The sequence below is a fragment of the Sapajus apella genome, unplaced genomic scaffold (genome assembly GCF_009761245.1).
Source record: "Sapajus apella isolate SASKATOON/1434 unplaced genomic scaffold, GSC_monkey_1.0 scaffold152, whole genome shotgun sequence".
In the NCBI taxonomy this organism is placed as follows: domain Eukaryota; kingdom Metazoa; phylum Chordata; class Mammalia; order Primates; family Cebidae; genus Sapajus; species Sapajus apella.
In genome coordinates, this window is record NW_022437092.1 from 2,373,601 (window position 1) to 2,391,485 (window position 17,885).

At 43.8% G+C, this 17,885-nt stretch overlaps 1 protein-coding gene across 3 annotated transcripts in view; it reads right to left on the reverse strand.

Annotated features, from left to right (window-relative positions):
• ADGRE3 (adhesion G protein-coupled receptor E3) overlaps positions 1 to 17,672 on the reverse strand; it is a 52,247-nt gene extending 34,575 nt beyond the window's left edge. Inside the window, exons 1-4 of one of the 3 annotated variants that reach the window (XM_032265708.1) lie at positions 17,500 to 17,672; positions 7,990 to 8,040; positions 4,310 to 4,432; positions 2,915 to 3,070 (exon numbers count right to left, since the gene is read on the reverse strand). In XM_032265708.1, the coding sequence (XP_032121599.1) occupies positions 2,915 to 3,070; positions 4,310 to 4,432; positions 7,990 to 8,040; positions 17,500 to 17,524 (355 nt within the window). In that variant the 5' untranslated portion in view covers positions 17,525 to 17,672. The remainder of the gene's footprint in view (positions 1 to 2,914; positions 3,071 to 4,309; positions 4,433 to 7,989; positions 8,041 to 17,499) is intronic. The other 2 variants (XM_032265706.1, XM_032265707.1) reach the window with 2 other exon arrangements.
• Positions 17,673 to 17,885: the final 213 nt, after the last annotated feature.

A 17,885-nucleotide genomic window follows, 5' to 3' on the forward strand; every position in this document is an offset into this window, starting at 1 on the left:
GGTAGAATCACAGTCTGCTTGTACATTGTCAACAGAGGCGCCCATTGCTTAGTAAAAGACAGATTTATGGTTGGGCACTGTGGCTTAGCCTATAATCCCAGAAATTTGGGAGTCCAAGGCAGGAGGATTGCTTGAGCTCAGGAGATAGAGACCAGCCTGGGCAACATAGTGAAACCCTGTCTCTCCAAAATAAAAATACAAAAATTAGCTGGGCATGGTGGTGCACACATGTAGTCCCAGCTACTCAAAAGGCTGGGGAGGGAGGATCACTTGAGCCCAGGAGGCAGAGGTTGCAGTGGGCTGAGATCACACTACTGCACTGGGTAACAGGGCGAGGTGCTGTCTCCAAAGAAAAAAAAAAACAATAATAATATATAAATAAAAAGAATGATTCACTTTGAGTTGTCTCATTAATTTATTCATTCATTCTACAACTATTAATTGAATGAGCTAACAACGAGGAACATGAAAACGGTGAATTTATGACCCAGCAACTCTTTCTTCCCCTTTTCTTTCACTTTTCCCACATGAACCCCAGTCTATGTTTAGAGCTCATGCAGTCTGTAGACTCTGGTGTGGATTACAGCTTTGAATCTAGGGAGGTATAGGAACACGGGCTTGAATCCTTCAGGAGCTCCTACCACAGGGAGAAAAAGATACTCTTGACGTTAAAGAGGTATCTGGAGTTTCCCATGGCCTCACTAGTGGGAGCAGGAGTTTTCTTGTTTTTTTTTTTTTTCATTCTTACGTTAATGCATTCAGCATTTATTGAAGGTCTGTAATATGACATTGGAATGTATTGTTGGCTACACTACATTCTAATGTCATATTGGCTTGGTTCATGCCTGTAATCCCAGCACTTTGGGAGGTCAAGGCAGGAGGATCGCTTGAGCCCAGGAGTTTGAGACCAGCCTGGACAACATAGTGTTATAGTGAATCCCAAGTGTCTCTTCAAAGAATCGGTATGTCAGTATGTTCAGTTCTCTTACTCTTTAATTCTTTATTTTAAAGTTTAACTTCCTTGTAATTCCAGTAAACAACCTTCTCCACCACTTCTAATTAGTAGTTTACATCTATTCCCCCTTCCCCCACCATCCTGACTCATCCCAGTCACTTGCTCACCCCTGGCTACCTGCTCTGAGCTGCCTGTAACTGTCCTTCTCGCCAAAGCACCCACCCTCCCACTCCAGCTCGGACCCCTGCTCTTTTTAAAAAAGCCAATCAGGATCAGTCTAGCTTGTGCAGTCTAACCCTAGCCAACAGGGGATGACACAGGAGTAGGGACGACCCCCTTCAGGCATAACTACCCCTTCCCGCCTTGTCCTAGCGTGTGGCCACCATTGTTCCATCTGTACGCTGTACCTTTCTGTAGAAGTAAACTGCCTTGCTGAGAGGACTTATTTTCGAGGGTAATTTCTTCTGCAGCATCAACATCTTACTTATAACAATAGTGAGACCCCCCCCTCATCTCTTCAAAAAAAGAAGAAATTAGCTAGGTATGGTGATTCACACCTATAATCTCAGCTACTCAAGGGGCTGACGTTGGAGGATTATTTGAGCCTAGGGGTTCAAGGCTGCAGTGAGCTATGATGGTGCCACTGCACTGCAGCCTGGGTGACAGAGTGAGACCCCGTCTCTGAAAAATAAAAGTCTTTCTCTTATTATCCCAACAGTAGCCAATATCTCGTGGGTGATCTGTCAACTCTCATCTCTTTTCTCATACAGACTTTTCCCATCAGTGTTTTCCATGGGAGTGATCATGTTTATACGACATAGCACCTCTCCCTGGACACAGAGCCAAGGGTGCACATGGGGCTCAAACTGGCTCAATTTGTTCATTCCCAAAGAATTTCCAATGGGGTCTTTGAGAGAGTCAACTGATCTCTCTTTGGTTGGTTGGGCCAAAAAAAATGGTAAGATCTGGAGTGATTGGTGGGCATCTTTCCTTTTTTTTTTTGTTTTGTTTTGAGACAGAGTTTCACTCAGTTACTCAGGCTGGGGTGTAGTGGCACAATCTCGTCTCACTGCAACCTACACTTCCTGGAATCAAGAGATGCTTGTGCCTCAGCCTCCCTAGTAGCTGGGATTACAGGCACCCACCACCACATCTGGCTAATTTTTCTATTTTTAGTAGAAATGGGGTTTCGCCATGTTGGCCAGGCTGGTCTTGAACTCATGATCTCAAGTGATCTGCCTGCCTTAGCCTCACAAAGTGCTGGGATTACAGGAGTGAGTCATCCCTCCCAGCTGGTGGTCATATTTTCTGTCCTAGGGTCTAGGAAGCAGAGAAAGCCAGCCTGCAGTGAAAGAGAAGGAAGGAGCAGATCCAAGGATAATTCCAGAAGCCCAGCTGCGTTCCTGTCCTTGCAGGGCATGGCCACACATCCTTTTCATAAACCCATCTTTTCTGCCTGTTAGCCTGAGTGAGTTTCACTTCCTTGCAGTTCAAAGAATGTGGTCTCAATCATCACCTTATCACTTCCTCCATCTCCAAACTACAGTTCCCTTTCTCACCCCATTATTTCCCTCGAGTTGAACTTCCTCCTTTCCTTTGTTTTCTTCTAGTTCCCTGCAGAAAATAAAAAAGTATCCTGGCCCCACAACAAGAACATCTTTTCCGATGTTAGATTCAATAAAAAATGAGGAAGGACTCTTGCCTGTAAGAAATCCTAGCACTTTGGGAGGCCAAGGCAGGTGGATCAAGAAAATTAGCCAGGCATGGTGGCGCATGCCTGTAATATCAGCTACTTGGGAGGCTGAGGCAGGAGAATCGCTTGAACCCAGGAGGCGGAGGTTGCAGTGAGCTGAGATCATGCCACTGCACTCCACCCTGGGCAATAGAGTGAGACTCTGCGTCAAAAAAAAAAAAAAAAAAAAAAAAAAAAGGTAGGCAGGAGGATAGAAATGTTCTTACCCTGACAGGTGTTCTCACTGGAACTCTTGAACTGTGTCTCCCCAGAATGGAGTTTATATCCTGGGACACAGTGACAGTAGAAACTTCCTTCGACATTCTGACACGCAGCATTTACCCCACAGTATACACTAAAGGGTGGTTGACATTCATTAATATCTGGAACACAAAGAAGGAATCACGTCATTCATTCAGCAAAGATTTATTGAGCATCTACTATGTGTCAGGAGTTGTGCTCTTTCCCCCAAGGTCTGTCCCGGCTTTCCAAGACAAATCAGTTTAGGTCATGCTTACCTTGGTTTTTTGCTTTCTTCATTGACTATGGCAGGATTCTCCAAGAAGCAGGCATTGAGACAAGGATATAAGTATAAGCACTTTATTTGGGAGGGGATCCCAGGAAACACTGGGAGGGATGTCGTGAAATGATACAAGAAACTATCTTTTTTTTTTTTTTTTTTTTGAGAGGGAGTTCCGCTCTGTTGCCCAGGCTGGAGTGCAGGAGAGCAATCTCAGCTCACTGCAACTTCCGCCTCCTGAGTTCAAGTGATTCTCTTATCTCAGCCTCCCGTGTAGCTGGGATTACAGGCACACGCCTCCATGCCTGGCTAATTTTTGTATTTTTAGTAGAGATGGGTTTTTACTATGTTGGCCAGGCTGGTCTCGAACTCCTGACCTCAGGTTATCTGCCCACCTCAGCCTCCCAAATTGCTGGGGTTATAGGTGTCAGTCACCGTGCCCGACCGAAACAAGAAACTATCTTAAATGAACCACCAAATTTCCAAAACAGCCCCCATTTTGCCTCCCTTTCGCTCATGCCTCTGGACGACTTGTGAATTACCACTGGCCAGGTGCAGGGTTCACGTCTATAATCCCAGCACTTTGGGAGGCTGAGGCAGGAGGATTGCTTCTCTACAAAAAAAAAAAAAAAAAAAAATTAGCGGGGTGTGGTAGTATGCCTGTAGTCACAGTTACTTGAAAGGCTTGAACCCAGGGGTTGGAGGCTGCAGTGAGTATTTTTATTTATTTTTTGGATCAGAGTCTCGATCTGTCACCCAGGTTGGAGTGCAGTGGTGCAATCTTGGCTCACTGCAACCTCTGCCCCCGAAGTTCAAGTGATTCTTATGCCTCAGCCTCTAGGATAGCTGAGATTACAGGTGCCCACTACCATGCCCAGCTAATTTTTGTACTTTTAGTAGAGACAGGATTTTGCCATGTTGGCCAGGCTGGTCTTAAACTCCTGACCTCAAGTGATCCGTCTGCCTTGGCCTCCCCAAGTGCTGGGATTACAGGCCTGAGCCACCATGCCCAGCCCATGGTGAGGTTTGATCATGCCACTGCAGTCCAGCCTGGGCAACAGAGTGAGAACCTGTCTCTTAAAAAAAAAAAATACTTCTTTACCTTTACATATCTCCAAGGGGAATGTGAATAGTTTCTGTCCAGATCCAGAAATATATCCCCGGTTGCAGGTGCAGTAAGTATTATTGACACAGGAAGCATTTTCAGGGCACTGGGGACAGGAAGCTGCAGGGAGAAGACAGACAGGTTAAATGCACTGGGGCCACAAGCTCTCCTGTTATAATTAGGCCACCCCTCCGTATCACCTGAGGTCAGGAGTTCAAGACTAGCCTGGCTAACGTGCTGAAACCTCGTCTTTACTAAAAATACAAAAATTAGCAGTGTGTGGTGGTGCATGCCTGTAATCCCAGCTACTCAGGAGGCTGAGGCAGGTGAATCACTTGAGCCCGGGAGGTAGTGGTTTTAGTGAGCCCAGATTACATCATTGCACTCCAGCCTGGGTGACAGAGGGAGACTCTGTTTAAAAATAATAATAATGAAAATAAATAATAATTAGGCCTTGCCTCTGGGCAAGGTCCTCTGAAGGCTGAGGAAGCCTGTGTCTTTTCGTCTTGTGAGATCTCAGCACATTAAAAAATTAGAGCTACCGAACCATACTTACAGGAAAAAGTGGAATTCCTGTGCATGATCAAGGACTGGGGTTGGCATTAAACAAATTAATTTTAGTGCAGACATTTCTGATGCAATATAAGCGTGTTATTCTCAAAACCACCACAGAATATACACAAAAGAGGGCTGGGTGAAGTGGTTCATGCCTGTAATCCCAGCACTTTGGGAAGCTGAGGTGGGAGGATCACTTGGGATCTGGAGTTCGAGACCAGCCTGGCCAACATGGTGAAATCCTGTCTCTACTAAAAAATACAAAAATTAGCCGGGTGTGGTGGCAGGTGCCTGTAATCCCACTGATATGCCCCATTCCATCCCCAAATGGATTAGGACCTGACTCTAAGCCCCCAAGGCTCAGCCTCTGGTTTATCCATCTATTCCTGCTCCTCTCCTCCTGTCTTTTAAAAGCTGTCGCCCAGCTGCTCCCATTTTTTAACTTAATAGTTAAGCAGGAAGTCTGGGCAGAAGAGGTGGTATTTTTTTTCGTTTTTTTCTCTTATTTCTTGTTTACATAAATAAGTTGTTTAGTGGTGATTTCTGAGCTTTTGGTGCGCCCATCACCTGAGCAGTGTACACTGTACCCAATGGGTAGTCTTTTTTCCCTCACCACCTCCCACCCTTTCCCCCGAGTCCCCAAAGTCTATTGTGTCATTCTTATGCCTTTGCGTCCTCATAGCTTAGCTCTCACTTATGAATGAGAACATATGATGTTTGGTTTTCCATTCCTGAGTTACTTCACTTAGAATAATAGTCCCCAGTCCCATCCAGGTTGCTGTCAATGTCATTATTTTGTTCCTTTTAATGACTGAGTAGTATTCCATGATATATACATATACACACACACGTACCATGGACAAGATATATATACACACACACACGGTGCATTTTCTTTATTTACTTGTTTATTGATGGGCATTTGAGCTGGTTCCATGTCTTTGCAATTGTGAATTGTGCTGCTATAAACATGCTTGTGCAAGTATCTTTTTTGTATAATGGCTTGTTTTCCTCTGGGTAGATACCCAGAAGTGGGATTGGGGATCAAATGGTAATCTACTTTTAGTTCTTTGAGGAATCTCCATACTGTCTTCTATAGTGGTTGTACTAGTTTTAATTCCCACCAACAAGGTCAAGTGCTCCCTTTTCACCACATCCAAGCCAACATCTATTATTTTTTGATGTTTTTGATTATGGCCATTCTTGCAGGAGTAAGGTGGTATTGCATTTTGGTTTTGATTTGCATATCTCTTATAATTAGTGATGTTAAGCATATTTTTCATGTTTCTTGGCCATTTTTTAAAGACAGAGTCTTGCTGTGTTGCCCAGGGTGGAGTGCAGAGGTGTGATCTTGGCTCACTGCAGCCTCCACCTCCCGGGTTCAAGTGATTCTCCTGTCTCAGCCTCCCTAGTAGCTGGGGTTACAGGTGTGCACCACCACACCTGGATAATTTTTGTGTCTTTTGGTAGAGGCGGGGTTTCACCATGTTGTCCAGGCTAGTCTTGAAATCCTGACTTCAAGAGATCCACCTGCCTCAGCTTCCCAAAGTGCTGGGATTACAGGTGTGAGCCACCATGTCTGGCCTGTTGGCCATTTGTATATAGAAGAGGTGGTATTGTACTCAGTGGAGCAAAATAGTCACCCACTAAGTGTGCACAATTCTCCTGGGAGGACAGGGGGAGATGATACCCTCTGCTACTCATTTTTTTTCCTTCCTTTCCTGCCCAGGTTATGCTTAGTTCTGAAAGTCTACTCTTGACCTTTTCCGGGACGTAATACCTCACCATACTGAGTATACTGGTTTAAATAGCGCCCTCCTAAAACTCATGTGCACCCAGAACCTCAGGATGTGACTTTATTTGGAAGCAGGGTCTCCACAGATGTAATCAAGCTAAGATGAGGTCATACTGGAGAAGGGTGGGCACAAGTGGTCCCTTCATGTAGTCTCAGGGCGTGGGCTAGTTTGGGCTTCCTTCCAACATGGCAACCTCAGGCAGGCTGTTTATGGCCTCCAGAACTCTGAGAAGGGGAGTTGGGGTTGTCTGGGGAGGCTCAGCAGAGAGGAAGTGTGGCAGCTGGTGGCTATAAAGCGAGACTTGAAGCAGATGGAAATTTTTTGCAGTGAAATGTGGCATGCCCTGTAATGCAAATACCCCTCCATCCTCCCTGTGAATGGGTCAGTAAAATCAACCTTGCTCATGAATGTCTTCTTTTTTTTTTTAGATTATGGTAATGGGAGCATAACATGAAATTTACCATCTTAGCCATTACTAAGTGCACAGTTCAGTGGAATTCAATACATTCATATCTTGTGGAACCATCTCCATAACTGTTTTCATCTTGTAAAACTGAAACTCTGTACCCACTAAATACTCATTCCAGGGTGGGCATGGTGACTCATGCCTGTAATCCCAGCAATTTGGCAGGCTGAGGTAGGCAGATGGTGTGAGGCCAGGAGTTGGAGACCAGCCTGGGTGTTATGGTGAAACCCCATCTCTACAAAAAATGCAAAATTAGCCCAGTATGGCATGTGCCTCTAGTCCAAGCTGCTCAGGAGGCTGAGGCACGAGGATTGCCTGAACCCGGGAGGTGGAGTTTGCAGTGAGCTGAGAGGGTGCCATGCACTCCAGCCTGGGTGGTAGAGTGAGACTCTGTCTCAGAAAAAGAAAAGAAAAAAAATATATTCTTAGGAACCACCCTAGACCTGATGAATCAGAATCTAGTGAGAGAGTCCGGGGGAGTAACATTAAACAGAAATGATCTTGTTCATTATATGTTGACTGTTTATGATCAGAATGATAAAGATTACCACTGCTTTGTCTCTCAACTAGGATGTCCACTTCATGAGACTTTGTGTGTTTTATTTACTGTTCTAGCTCCACGTTGTACCCATTGTGGTTAGCAAAAACAGACAAATTACAAATGAAAAAAAAGATAAATGAAAGGCTATTCATGTTTAATATAATGATCAATTAAGCAAACCAATAATAAAACACAGGAGCAAGCCTTCCCAAATCTCACTCTCAGAACAGGCACTTTTCTCTAGCCCACTGGAGAACGTGGGCGGCCCCAGGTCCAGCCCTTGGTCCACACCTTCTCTCTTCTGGCTCTGAGCACTCACCTTTGGTTTTCTGAATCACAGCTCCAAACAAGCTCAGCAGAAAGACAAGGGCTGGAACAGATGGGAAACAGAAGGGAGAGACATGAAACAATCGAGGAATGATTCAAAGAAATTGCCCAAGGACTGTGTGTTAGTTATCTATCACTGTGTAACAAATCATAAAATGTAGTGGCTTACAAAAACATTTTTGTTGAGTATGGAGCTCTCTCAAAGAACTAAAAACAGGACTATGGTTGGACCCAGGAATCTCACTGCCAGGTATCTACCCAAAGGAAAAGAGATCATTGTATCAAAAGGACATCTGCACTCATATGTTTACGGCAACATTATTCACAATAGGCAAGTCATGGAGCCAACCTAAGTGTCCACCAACAGTTGACCAGATAAAGAAAATATGGTATATATGCGCCATGGAATACTATGCAGCCATAAGAAATAACGAAATCATGGCCTTACCAGCAACATGGATGGTGCTGGAGGCCATTATCCAAGTGAACTAAGTCAGAAGCAGAAAATCAAATATTGTATGTTCTCACTTATATGTGAGAGCTAAACAGTGGACAGACCTGGGCATGAAGATGGAGACAACAGACTCTGGGGACTTTGCAATAGCCATGACTTGGCTAATGCGAACACTGCTGCCATAAACATATGAGTGCAGGTGTCTCTTTGATATAATGACTTTTTTTTTTTTGAGACAGAGTCTCTTTTTGTTCACTGAGTCTGGAGTGCAGTGTCGCTCCAGATCTTGCCTTACTGTCACCTTTGCCTGCTAGGTTCAATCGATTTTCCTGTCTTAGCCTCCCGAGTAGCTTGGATTACAGATGCTGGCTACCATGCCCAGCAAATTTTTCTAGTTTTAGTAGAGAGGGGGTTTCACTGTGTTGGCCAGGCTGATCTTGAACTCTACCTCAAGTGATCCACGCACCTCAACCTCCCAAAGTGCTAAAATTACAGGGATGTGCCAGTGTGCCCAGCACAATGCTTACTTTTTTGGGGGGTGAGGGGTAGATGACCAGTAGTGGGATTGCTGGATCTGACAGTAGTTCTGTTTTTAGTTCTTTAAGAGATATTCATACTCAACAAAATGTTGTTTTAAGCCACTGAAAGAGGAGAGGATGTGGGGTGGTGAGGGTTGAAAAATTACCTATGGCATATAATGCTTAATATTTGAGTGATGGTACATCAGAAACCCAGTCTTCACCATTATGCATGTAATATCCATGTAACAAACAAGCATATATACCTCTTGAATCAAAGAAAAAAGAACTTTTGTTTGCTTATCACTCTTGGTTTCTGTGGGTCAAGAATCTGGGAAGGGCTCAGCTGGGTGTTTCTAGCTTGAAGGTCTCATATGAAGTAGTCAGATAGTGGATGAGGCTGCAACAGCTGAGAACTAGCTGGGCATTGCTGTCCCTTCACCTGTTGTCTGAGGGTGTGGGCTTGTTTGGGCTTCCTTCCAACATGGAGACCTGAAGCAGGCTGCTTTCATGGCACATCGAAGCTCTAAGCATGAGTGTCCCACCAATGAGGCTGCATCTCCTCTTGACACCCATCCCTGAAAGTCACCCAGCACTGCTTTTATCATATTCCCTTGGTTACAAGCAAGTTACAAGCTCATTCAGATCCAAGTGGAGAAGAATCAAATTATTCCTTCCTAGAAGAGATCAGCAAGAGTCTAGAAACACGTTTTAGGTGGGGGATACTATTTCTGCCTTTTTGGAAAGTGGTCTGCTCAGGCTGGCTCTATTGTGGCTGGTAAAGAGCGCTTTGCCCTTTCCCAGGCCTTTCCAACATCAGGTGGTGTCATCAGTCATGCTCCTGCTTCTGCAAAGACCCAAAGATGCTGGACAGATGGACTACTTTTCTCGTCTTCCTAATAAATCCTCCATCACTCTGATTACTTGTTCTCACTGTACCTTCTTTTCATTCTGTTATGGCTCCCGTGTATCAAGAATCTGAGAAGGGCTCAGCTGGGTGGTTCTAGAATGCTTATTTATAGAATTATTTGCCATTTGTAAAAATGGTCTTAAAAATATTTAACAACTGGTGAGGTGCAGAAATTGGCAAACCAGAATAAACATTGGAGGTCATCTCTGATGCACCAGGCATTAGCCCTTTAGCTGCTAAATTTTGAGGTCAGTGGGGTCCGCAAGCAAGGTCTGGGCTGACAGGAGTGTCCCAGGAACTGGTTCCAGGCAATGATTATTTACAAGTGGTGTGGAATATTTCAGTATAAACAACCATCGTGGTCTTGTGGTGTGCACTGGTTGAAATACAGGTCTGGTGACTCACAACCTGATTTGCAACTTTGGTTATCCCCTAAGAAGTGGGTCCTGGTAACAAAAGCGTCTTTGTCTACCAAATAGGGTCATGGGTGTAGATGAGAGTGAACTATTTGATTCCTGTGCATGATAAAGAACTGGGGTTGGAAGGATTGAGAGAAGATCTGAGTTTGAGTCCAGAGTAGGTGGGGAAGGGGCCTTGTGGCTGCCCAGATGAGGCTCAGCAGGGAGGAGATGTGGCAGCTGATGGCTAAGAGTGAGACTTGGAGCAGGTGGGACTTTTTCTGAATAAAATATTATGCAAGCATCCCTATGTCTTGCCTATTAATGTGACAGTAAAATCGACCTTGCTTACTGATTGTATTCCCCATTTTGAAAGTTATGATTGAATATACATAACATGAAATTTATCATCTCAACCGCTTTTAAGTGTACAGTTCAGTGGAATTCAGTATACTCACAGTGTTGTGCAACCATCTCTAACACTCTTCATTTCTTAAGACTAGAACTCGGCCGGGCTCAGTGGCTCACGTCTGTAATCCTAGCACTTTGTGAGGCTGAGGCAGGCAGATCACGAGATAAGGAGTTCGAGAGCAGTCTGGACAATATGGTGACACCTGTCTCTACTAAAAATACAAAAACTAGCTGGGCATGGTAGCGTGCACCTGTAGTTCCAGCTACTTGGGAGGCTGAAGCAGAAGAATGGCTTGAACTCAGGAGGCAGAGCTTGCAGTGAGTCTACATAGAGGCACTGCATTCCCGCCTGGAGGCGGAGCGAGACTCTGACTCAACAAAAACAAAAAAACCCAAAAAACTAGACCTCGATACCACTGAATATATCTTACTTTCTGCTGTCCTGCAAGTTTTCCACTAAAAAGTTTGCTGCCAGATATACTGGATCTTCTTTACATGTTATTTGTTTCTTTTTTTCACACTGCTTTTAGGGTCCTTTCTTTGTCCTTAACTTTTGAGAGTTGAATTATTACATGCCTTAGAGTGTTCTTATTTTAATTGAATGTTCTTGGTGATCTTGGACCTTTTATGTGGATATAAATTTCTTTCTCTAGATTTGCAAACTTCTCTGTCATTATTTTTCTGAGTAAATCTTCTGTGACAAAAAGAGTCAAACTCTGCAAAATATTTGAAGAGAATTTTTTTGACACAGCCCTCAGGATATCCTGAGAACACGTGCCCAAGGTGGTCAGGATACAGCTTAGTTTTAAATACTTTAGGGAGGCATGAGACACCAATCAGATTCATGTAAGGTATACATTGGTTCTGTCCAGAAACACGGGGCAACCGGAAGTTGGGCTTCCAGGTCATAGACAGATTCAAAGATTTTCTGATTGACAGTTGTTGAAAGAATTAAGTTATTACCTAAAGACTTGGGAATGTCTGGGTTAAGATAAAGGGGTTGTGGAGACCAGGGTTTTATCACACAGGTGAAGCCTTCAGGTAATGGTTTCGGAGAGAATAGATTGTAAATGTTTCTTGTCAGACTTAAAGAGTTTGTTGGAATTATCAGTAATTCCAAAAGGGAGGAGTGTATAAAGAGGCATGTCCCACTCCCTCTCACTTCCCAGCATGGCCTGAGCCAGTTTTTCAGCTTAGCTTTAGAATGCCCTTGCTCAGAGGAGGAGTCCATTCAGATGGTCGGGGGGCTTAGAACTCTATTTTTGGTTTACATTTCTATACTTACCTCTTTGTTCACTCCCTCTTTTAGGTCAGTGACTCTTAGATTTACCATTTTGAGGCTATTTTCTAGATCTCATTAGCATTTAAACATTTTTTCTTTTTTTTCTGACTGTGTTTTCAAATAACCTTAGAGCTGATAAATTTTCTTCTGCTTGACCAATTCTTCTGTTGAGACACTTGATGCATTTTTTAGTTTGTCAATTGCATTTTTGAGCTCCAGGATTTCTGTTTAACTTAAACACTCACTCCCCATTGCTCACTAATGTCTTGGAGAGAAAATTTCCTTTGTGGGGGAATTAAGCAAAGGTCTCAACTCTACTTCCATAATGTCTAAGATAAAATGAGCCCTTACTACATACTGTGCACTTTACACAAGTGAACTTACTTCAGCTTTGTAAAGACTTTAGCAGGAAAGTGCTATTGGCATCATCCCCATTTTCCAGATTAAGAAATGGAGGCACAGACAGGGTAAGTAACTTGGCCCATTCACTGGGGCTAGTCAGTGGCAGAGCTGAGGTTAAACACGGGTTCTAGATTATAGCTGATAACCCATTTTACCACGTGGCCTCTCTTTTAGAAATCTCACAGGGCACTGCATGCAGGAAAGTGCTGTTCAGATTGTAGACACTGTAGGCTGGCATGTTTATTGTGACAGTGACCTGTCCTTTTTCCCCCAGTAGATGCTGCTCACGAGATCTCACTAGAGCCTCAAAGTCCAGTAGAGAGTGATATGGGACTTGGTCGTTTCAGGCAGTGCAGATGAATTGCAGGATTTAGGAGAAAAGGCCCTAGGGGCTAGCTGTGTGAGTCTTCAAGGTTGGCAATGAAAGCAATCTAAATCTTTTTGGATCCCTCTGTATAAATTTCCAATTGCTGCTATCACAAGTTACCATTAATGTAGTAGGTTAAAACAGCACTAATTTATTCTCTTACGGTTCTGGAGGTCAGAAGTCTTAAATCAGCCTCTATAGGTGAAAACCAAGAATGTTAGCAGGGCTGATTCCTGTTGAGAGCTCTAGGGGAAAATCTGTCTCCTTACCTTTTCCAGCTTCTAGAAGCTGCCTACATTCCTTGGCTCATGGACCCTTCCTTCTTTAAATCCAGCAGCACGGCATCTTCTTTTCTTCCTGACCTTCCACCTCCCTCTTAAGAGGACCTTTCTGATTACTATATTAGGCTCCCTTGGAAAATTCAGGGTATGCGAGAGATGGGAAAGTTCTTCTTCAAAGTTATTAACATTCTTCTTCAAAGTTATTAACATTATAAGGAGTTACAATCTCTTGCTCTATGGCCATCATCTGCTATTAGCATAAACATATACTCATGTATATATATATTCTCTAAATCAGCTATGCTGACTTGCTCCAGCATGTCTGAACAGGACTGGGCAAGCTCCAAACCCTGGTGCATGCCATTCCTTATTTGGAAACCCTCCTGACCTTCTCCTGACTAGCTTCCTCTTTTTCTTGGTCTTCTTCCTCATCTTCTTTTCACTTATCTATTCAGTAAATTTCCAAGTTCTTTAGCCAATCGGGTCAAGCATAGAATGTGAGGTCCTGTTCTGGCCAATGGAACTGGACACAGCAGTAGGGTGACTGTGTCAGGTTATGAAAGTTATAAAGGTCTCTGTCTCCTTGTGCAGGTGTCCTCTTGTGGCAAGACTGCCATCAAGTGGCACCCTTTCTGCAGGAAGTAAACTAGCCTTGCTGAGTGATCCATTGTCTCAGTGTAGACTCTTCCCGACATTACAAACCCGTTTCCAACAGGGTACTACCCCCATATCAAGATTCTTAGCTTAATCAACATCTGCAAATTCTCTTTTACCATGTGAGGTAACATATTCAAGGGTTCCAGGGATTAGGATGTGGACATCCTTGGGTGGCTGTTATTTATCTTCCCAGACTTATCGCTCTTTCCCCAAGAAGATGCCAGGTCTGGTTTGTGATCAGTTACTTACACAATTGCATTCATAGAACATTTTGAATAGTCTCAGCTGTGCTTAATGTCAGGCTGATGTTTCCTTTAAAGTCCTCTTCCTCCCACTTTTTTTTTTTTTTTTTTTTTTTTGAGGCAGGTTCTCTTTCTGTTGCCCAGGCTGGAGTGCAGTGGTGCAATCATAGCTCACTATAGCCTTGAACTTCTAGGCTACATGCATGAGCTACCACTCATGGCTAATTAAAAAAAAATTTTGGGGTAGAGATTGGGTCTCGCTGTGTTTTCTGAGCTGGTCTTGAACCGTTGGCCTTAAGTGGTCTTGCCTCCTCAGCCTCCCAAAGTGTTGAAATTATAGGTGTGAGACACTGTGCCCAGCCCTTTCTTCTTTTGTGTAAACATGAAGGTATAGCAGCCACACAAACCTTACAGCTGCCCAAATGATGACCAGCTCACAGGGCCAACTGATAAACCATATGGTTGAATAGTGCTACCTGTTCCTAAAATGCAGGCAGTCTGGGCACCATCCTGTTTCCTCAAAGGATTATAAATCACTCTACTATAAAGACACGTGCACACGTATGTTTATTGTGGCACTGTTCACAATAGCAAAGACTTGGAACCAACCCAAAGGCCCATCAATGATAGACTGCGTAAAGAAAATGTGGTACATATTTACCATGGAATGCTATGCAGCCATAAAAAAGGATGAGTTCACGTCCTTTGCAGGGACATGGATGAAGCTGGAAACCATCATTCTCAGCAAACCAACACAAGAACAGAAAACCAAACACTGCATGTTCTTACTCCTAGGTGGGAGTTGAACAATGAGAACACATGGACACAGGGAGGGGAACATCACACACTGGGGCCTGTCAAGGGATGGGAGGGATAGCATGAGGAGAAATACCTAATGTAGATGACAGCTTGATGGGTGCAGCAAACCACCATGGCACATGTATACCTGTGTAACAAACCTGCATGTTCTGCACATGTACCCCAGAACTTAATGTATAATTAAAAAAAAAGACTAGTCCTCAGCCAGCAAGCCTGTACTCACTAATTTGGGCACCTGTCTTCAGTTTCGGTTTCTGCAGTCAGCAGTGTGTCGGAATCCCAGAGTTCTAAGAAACTTTAGAAATCATCCACTGACTCATTTCTAGATGAGGAAACAGGTCCCCTGGGGTTAAGTGGCTGGTACACTTGTTGGACAAATTTGGGTAAGTTGTTTAACTTCTCTAAGTTTCCTTATATGAAATAGGATGGCAATATGACCTACTTTGTGGGGTTTTTGGAGCTGACTTAAACACGGGACTCTGTAGAGCACAATGTCAGGCAGAAAGCCCTCCATTGATGCTGGCTGCCTCTGTCACCATTTGACTTTCTCCTTTCTGATTTGGATGCGTTTCCTTTCTTTCTTTTTGCCTAATTGCTCTGGCTAGCTGCCTCTGTTATCATCTGAGCTCTGTTGCCCTGGCTGGAGTGCAGTGATGCAATCACAGCTCACTGTAACCTTGCGCTCCTGAGCTCAAGCAGTCTTCCCGCCTCAGCCTCCAGGGACTACAGGTGTATGCCACCAAGCATGGCTAATTTTTAAAAGATGTTTTGTGGAGACACAGTCTTGCTATGTTGCTCCGTCTGGTCTCGAACTCCTGGCTCAAGCGATCTTCCTGCTTGGCTTTCCAAAGCTCTGGGATTATAGGTATGAGCCACCATGCCCAACCCTAGAATCCTAATTCTTGACCCAATGCTCCTATCATCGCCCTTGTCTGTACCATCCAGTGATACGGACTAAGAGTTCCTGGATAACCGAAATTCATTAATAATCCACCTCAGAAGTGTTGAGGACTCTGTCTCCAGTTGCCAGAAAGCAGGCTTCTTTCATATTTGATTCCACATACACTGAGACTCCTCTTACATATAAGATGCTATGCTAGGGGTTGCAAAGGTGAGGGAGGCATGACATTTGAATTTAAGGGTAGCTTGTATTATTTCAATAGAACTTATTGTCTATCAGCTGTCTCTGCAGCAGAACAACTGTGAGGCTATGAGCAATTCATATATCTCTCTATGATGCAATTTCTTATCTAGAATTCGGAGATGCTGTGTGACAATGTAAAGCAATTTAAGCCTAATGCCAGGCTAAAGTAGCTGCTTAATAAATGTAAGCTTTGATTGATATTGCGACTATCAATAATGTTAATTCATCTGGAGCTGGAAAGATGAATGGGATTTCATCTGTACAGAGATGGTGGGGGAAGCCATGGCATTATGAGATTCCTATAGGGAGGGGGAGTAGAAAAACAGAAGACCCCAGGAAGAATCCCGTGGGCAGGGCATTATAGCAAAGATCTGGAGACAGATGGTTTGGGTTCAAATCCCAGCTCTGTTATTTGTTTACCAGCTGTGTGGTGTTGGACAAATAACATAATCTCTCTGTGTCCCAGTTTTCTCATCAGTAAGATGAAGATAGAGAGTGTCCCCACCCCAGCCTACTGTGATGATTCAACAGATTAATACCAGATCAATACATGAGAGATGCATAGTGAGTTTTTGAAAGTGTTGGCTGTTATTATTTTATTTGTATAAATTTATGGGATAAGAGTGTAATTTTGTTACATGCATAGATTGCATAGTGGTGCAGCCAGGGCTTTTAGAGTATCCATCATCCAAATGAGCTACATCATATCTGTTAGGCAACTTTTCATTTTCCACTCCCCTTCTACTCCCTGAGCTGTCCCAGTCTTCATTGTCTATCATTCTATTCCCTGTGCCCATGTGTCCACATTATTTAGCTCCCACTGATAAACAAGATCATGAGGTATTTGTTTTTCAGTGTCTGAGTTATTTCAGTTAATATAATGACCTCTAAAATTAATAATAAAATTATCATTAATTTTCTTGATAATGATAGATCACAGAAAAATGATAAAGGAGGAAGAAGACATAATAGCAAGAGAAAAAGGAAGAAAGTCAGGGTGGGGCTAGGTTGCAGAAGTTATCAGGAAGGAGAGGACATCAATTAGAAAACAAAACTTGCCAAGAGGAAGATGAACAACCTGTTAGAGGCTGGGTGCGGTGGGTCATGCCAGTCATCCTAGCACTTTGGCAGGCCGAGGCAGGCAGATCACCAGAGGTCAGGAGTTTGAGACCAGCCAGGCCAAAGAGGTGAAACCCTGTTTCTACTAAAAATACAAAAATTAGGTGGGCATGGTGGTGCACGCCTCTAATCCCAGCTACTCAGGAGGCTGAAGCAGGAGAATCGCTTGAACCCAGGAGGCAGAGTTTGCGGTGAGCCAAGACTGTGCCACTGGACTCCAGCCTGGCAACAGAAGGAGACTCCGTCTCGAAAAACAAAACAAAACAAACAAAGGAAACAAACGAAAACCCAACCTACTAGATTGGGTAAAGAACGTTTTAGGGATATTTGAGAGCATATTTTGAATAGGCTGGTCAGGAAGGAAACCACAGTCCAAAGGGAAAAGGTGAGAGGGTTCAGAGCAGAAGAAAGAGGAGGAGAAAATAATCAATTGTTGAACCAAGTGGCCCCTGTTTGGGGGATAGATTAAGACTCAGTCATTGTTACGGTCACACATACCTGGAAGAAGCAATGGCCCTTGCATTCCTGTGGCACAGGTATCCCACACCAGTCAGCCGTAGAAGCTCCGTACTCTGCCGTAAGCCAGCTACCTTCCTAGCTCAAGAAATCTCATGAGAGTTGACGTATGTATCTCAGGTCAGCTGACTCATGAAATTGCTATCAGAAAAGTGAACTGCTTCCCCTCTTTTGCCATCAGACACATGGTTCTGCTTTTCCTTTATTTGCTGTACCTTTTCTGCCTAGCTATTGTTGATCACCTTTGGGATGATGGAATCAGCCAACCTAACAAAGAAATGCCCTGTAAGTTACATCACATTGCCTGAGGATTAGGAAGTGCCTTTGGGGCCAAAATAAATCTTACAAACCCTGTGGTTTTGAGCTGG